Raw genomic sequence first — 4,916 nt, 5'->3', positions numbered from 1 at the left:
AGTAATTAATAAATTGTTGGAATTAAAAATCCTTATAAAAAGATTGATTCATGATCGGAACAAAATCCTATAAATAAATAAAGTGTATGTATATATATAGTTTATAAAAGCCTTAGCGTTAAAGATCGAAGAGTAGTTGCGGAGAAAAGGTGTAACCGCCAGGTCTCAAAATTACAACAATTGCAAGCTACGTCAAAGCCAAACCCACTAATCTCTCTTTTCTCTCTGCATGATGTCCCACCCACAAGTGAGAGACGGTTAGCCTGGCCAGTGGCCAGTTTCTTGGCCGGTTTGAATCTGAAAGCTCCCTCTAATCTTCTGAAGAAGCGAGAAAACCCTTTTTCTTCCCATTAATTCGATTGATCAAACGTCAACAACAACAACAACAACCGGCTAGTACCCTTCCTTTGGCTTCAAGCTACGCACTTTCACATCGATCTGGATAACCAAAACCTTTACCAATATCCCATACTGTTTTTAGTGTTTCTCCCAGACGCTGGCTGCTGTCCGCTCAAGTTTCATTAACTAATGGCGAGCCAAAGGGACTTATCGCTTCACACGCCGTTCGAGACTACTACTGTAAGTTGTATCATTTTATGCATTCTTTGCCACAACCAGGAGAGGTTTCGAAAGATCGATCATTAATTCCTTAGTTTCCCTTTTTCTTTTTCTCTCTTCTTTATGTACACATGGATCGAGTATATTAATTAATTTGTTTTTCTCTTTCCCAAAATTAATTACAGAGAAAGAAAAAGCTTATAAGTGGGCAGCAAAACATGAAGCAGCTTGAAAAAGAGGTATGGGCAAAATAGATTGATCTCTAGCTAGCTAGCCAGGATTCGAAACCAAGCATTTTCAAGTTTGAATAGTTTCACCCTCACAAATTAAGAACAATCATAGGTCTATATGTGTATGTTCCTCTCGTTTCAATGAGGCATGCAGTCCAATTAATATTGATTTTGCAATTTCAATGTTGATCACTAAAAGAAAAATGAAGCAATCCTTATTTCTTCATTAATGTAATAGAGTTCTAGGCCCTCAATTAGTTGATTCCATTCAGTGAAGTATCATGCTATGAACGATTTCCATCTAACAGGTCTCTATGCTTCAAAAAATGCTTAATCGAGAAGAAAAGATGCATGAGATTTTGGAGCATGTCCATAATCAACATAAAGGTTCTGCAATCAGAATCCCAAACTTCCTTCCTCCTAAGGTAAACTTCTTTTCATTAATATTCCACACATGCACACACATGCAGCATGGCATTAAGAATATATTTATATGTATATATATATATATATCATCATGAACGTAAATTATGCAGATGAAAGAGCTCTTAGCAGAGTTAGCTATAGTTGAGGGAGAGATAAGTCGACTAGAAGCCGAGATAAGCCAACTTCAAAATAGTTTGAAACATGAACAGCAAGTCACCAAGGAATCGCAATCCAAACAATCCAAACAATGGCAACATGGAACTCTTCTTCAATATCCATCAGTACTCACAACAAACCCAGCCCCCATAAATAAAGGTGGTAATGAAATGATGGCATATGAGACAAAAGCATTGCATTTCATAAGCAAAGCTATAAAAGGCGACTATAATCTCAACGACTACGGTAGTACTGTAGCTGATCGGAAATTTGGAAACTCAAGAGGGTTTGATGATCAGAAAGAAAATCATGTCCGTGAGGCTGCTATATTTCAGGACAAGGTTCCAAGAAAAAGCGGGATGCTGAAGCCATCCTCACCCTTGCGAGATCCACGACATCCATCACCCAAGGTACGTACGGACAACAGCTCAGCCCATTAATTTGTGCCATTTGATTAATTAATAATATTATTGCTGTTGTACGTGATTTTGAGATAACATGCATTAATAGTGATCGATCAAACCTTTTTCTATTTATTTTATTTTCTGCGAGCTTTCGCATTAATGAATTCGTCGATAATGTAAAAGCATTTCCCTTAAATTCATGCATGTGGATGTACGTACGTAGATACTAATTACAAAACTGACTTTGTCTCAGCCAAAAGAACGAAATACACCAATTATTTCAGACTTGCCTCCAAAATCTCAATTAGAAGAGGAAAACCAGCAATGGCAACCCAACAAGCTATCTGAGAGCATCATGAAATGTTTGAACGTCATATATACGAGACTGCTTAGAACATCAAGAGCAATGGAACTGGAGAAGTCAGGCCCCATTTTCAGGTCTATGAACAACCCCTCTTTGAGTTCAAGAAGCTTCAGGGCCGACACAGGGTTGAAGCCTTTGTTACAAAAGGAATCAAGGCAACAAGACCCATATGGTATCTTCAACGTGGAAGAGTCTATTCCCAGGGACATTGGTCCTTACAAGAACTTGGTTGTCTTCACCTCAACCTCTCTCGACCCCAAGTCCATATCAAGCTCCACTTCTACTCCTTTGCTAACAAAGTTGAGGTATATAGGTTGCTCAACTCTACAAATAGATCTATATACATATATATATATATTAACCGACAGATTTTTCCTACAATTAAACTGATTGGAGAAATTCCTTTTATTATTAATCCTATCAGAAAAAGCATGTGACAAGTGATTTGATTGTATTCAAATCTGATTATAGTTTATTTTAATATTTAATTGTAATTGTTCCTACGTTTTAGGTAATCAGAATTAATTATATACTAAGGAGACATATGTCACTTTTAAAGGCCAATTCCTCTGACCCAATTTGTAGTAAATTTTATGTCCTACAACAAGAATATATGCACTCGAGTACATTAGATATTAAATTGCATGTGGAATAATGGTCACATATGCATGAACAAAGAAAAGCCATAGTTAATTATAATTGGATTCCATACCTAATATATAAATACCATACACAATTAATTACAGGCGGCATAAATCCAGGCAAGTTTTAATTTTTCCTTTTGTCTTTGTGGATCGCAGGGCTTTGTTGAACAGTCTCCAGACGGTGGACTTGAGATTCTTGACTAACCAACAGAAATTAGCATTTTGGATCAACGTGTACAATGCTTGTATCATGCATGTACGTATATTACCTTTCTTTTCTCCTATATCTTTTGTGTGTGTCTATTAAAAAAAATTACTTGACATACACTTTGTGTAGAACAAGCATTATATATATATACATGCACGTAATCTTACAAATGCATCAGAGCCGCAGCTGCATGTATATACGTACTCGACAATCTGATGCTTAAAGTTAATTTAGGCGCTTTTATCTTGTGCATGTTCGAAGTCATTGTGATGGATGTACGTAGTACGTATTTTACATTTCTGTTTCAGGGATTTCTCCAGTATGGGGTGCCTGCTACTCCGGAAAAATTACTTGCATTGATGAACAAGGTACGTCTCGGAAACTCTTCAAGTTAACATTGGATCCAAAGCAAATCGCATTGATTTTGTTTCAAAAAGGAAGAAAAGTAACTGCAAGCATATATATATATATATATATATATATATATATATATATATAGCTGCCTAAACGGTGCGTAGTCCATGCAGAACATCATGTAGTTAAATAATAATAATAATAAACTGATCGATCGATCTTGTAATCTTACTAATAATTAGTAAATTGTGAATTCAGGCAACCCTTAACATAGGAGGTAATATAATAAATGCTCAAGCAATAGAGCATTTCATTTTGAGAAAGCCAGCATCTTCAAGCCGGAAAGAGGTAAATATATATATATAACTTGACCTAGCTAGCTATAAACATATGTAATTACTGGTGCAATTAATCCCCTTGGACGCGATTTCTAGTAGATTTATCGCAAGGATGAAAGGGATGACAAGGAAGTCGCGGTTCGCAAACTTTATGGATTGGAGTCAATGGATCCAAATGTCATATTTGCTCTGTCGTGTGGAACTCGTTCATCTCCTGCTGTAAGTTAAACAATCAAACTCTCTAGATCGATATATTTTCACACGAACACGCACGAGCATGCTCAAAATTAATTAATCCGAAGAATTAACGTACATCATATATATATATATACACACGTGCAGGTTAGAATATACACATCTGATGGTGTTGCAGTTGAGTTGGAAAAATCAAAGCTAGACTATTTGCAAGCTTCAATAGTAGTGACTGGCACGAAAAGAATTGCATTCCCAGAGCTCCTGCTTCAAAACATGCTTGACTTTGCCCTAGACACAGACTCATTTGTGGAGTGGGCTTGCCAACAGCTACCAACTTCCGGGTCATTAAGGAAAGCAATGGTGGATTGCTTCAGAGGCCACAACCTTGCCAGGGTATCTAGCATCGTTGAGAAGATACCATATGACTTTGAATTTCAGTATTTGTTAGCAATTTAATTAAGCTCCTTACTTTTCAGATGCTTTTTCGATCAGTAAGCGACCGGCTAAGGTGGATGTAATTCTCTTCCCCAAAGAAGGAATTAAGGAGGCTTGCCAAATAATATTATTAGTTCATTCTCTGTAACAAATTAACTATATACAAGGAAGAATTCGACCAGGTCGCATTAATTTCTCTTTTTAGTTGCTCTATTTTCGTGCGATTTTAATTTCATTTTTGTATTTTTAATTTTAACAATTAGGTTCATATGTAGGGTTTTCTTTTGGTTTCCAGTAGGTCCCTCCCATAACTTATCATCCAATTAATCAATGATATGCTTATTACATCAATTCATTAATGCCACGTAACTCTCGTTGAACATATCATGTGACGACCAATTTTTTAATTAAAAAAAAAATGAATCATCACAGTGGTATGACAATTAGTCATAAGCCAATACATACGAAACACATCTTATAACATGTGTATAATGTAATATACCCAAGGAATTTCATAAGATAACTACGAATATTTTGGTATTAAGATTGGTATTAAATTAGATCAAATATATTTCTGTCTAATTTTTTGTTCTTAGTTTAGAAT

At 35.9% G+C, this 4,916-nt stretch overlaps 1 protein-coding gene across 2 annotated transcripts; it reads left to right on the top strand.

Moving 5' to 3' along the window:
* The first annotated feature begins 254 nt into the window (after positions 1 to 254).
* Positions 255 to 4,516, top strand: LOC133877954 (uncharacterized). Of its 2 annotated transcripts, XM_062316418.1 has the most exons (11): positions 255 to 579; positions 744 to 797; positions 1,097 to 1,213; positions 1,325 to 1,780; positions 2,028 to 2,443; positions 2,939 to 3,038; positions 3,299 to 3,358; positions 3,603 to 3,692; positions 3,782 to 3,901; positions 4,025 to 4,270; positions 4,354 to 4,516. In XM_062316418.1, the coding sequence occupies exons 1-11, from the start codon at positions 529 to 531 to the stop codon at positions 4,393 to 4,395; spliced, it is 1,752 nt and encodes a 583-aa protein (XP_062172402.1). In that variant the 5' UTR covers positions 255 to 528; the 3' UTR covers positions 4,396 to 4,516. The 2 variants fall into 2 exon arrangements, with proteins under 2 accessions (XP_062172402.1, XP_062172401.1); XM_062316417.1 differs by having other exon boundaries at positions 4,025 to 4,516.
* Positions 4,517 to 4,916: the final 400 nt, after the last annotated feature.

Source organism: Alnus glutinosa, chromosome 9 (assembly GCF_958979055.1).
Source record: "Alnus glutinosa chromosome 9, dhAlnGlut1.1, whole genome shotgun sequence".
Classification (NCBI taxonomy): domain Eukaryota; kingdom Viridiplantae; phylum Streptophyta; class Magnoliopsida; order Fagales; family Betulaceae; genus Alnus; species Alnus glutinosa.
This window is presented reverse-complemented; position numbering and strand designations above follow the sequence as displayed.

Excerpts from the sequence above, each read along its gene's own strand:
- LOC133877954 (XM_062316417.1), top strand. The coding sequence starts at position 529 with ATGGCGAGCCAAAGGGACTTATCGCTTCACACGCCGTTCGAGACTACT. Across the intron at positions 1,214-1,324 it reads CAAACTTCCTTCCTCCTAAG|ATGAAAGAGCTCTTAGCAGA; the intron begins GTAAACTTCTTT and ends TAAATTATGCAG. Across the intron at positions 3,902-4,024 it reads GAACTCGTTCATCTCCTGCT|GTTAGAATATACACATCTGA; the intron begins GTAAGTTAAACA and ends ACACACGTGCAG.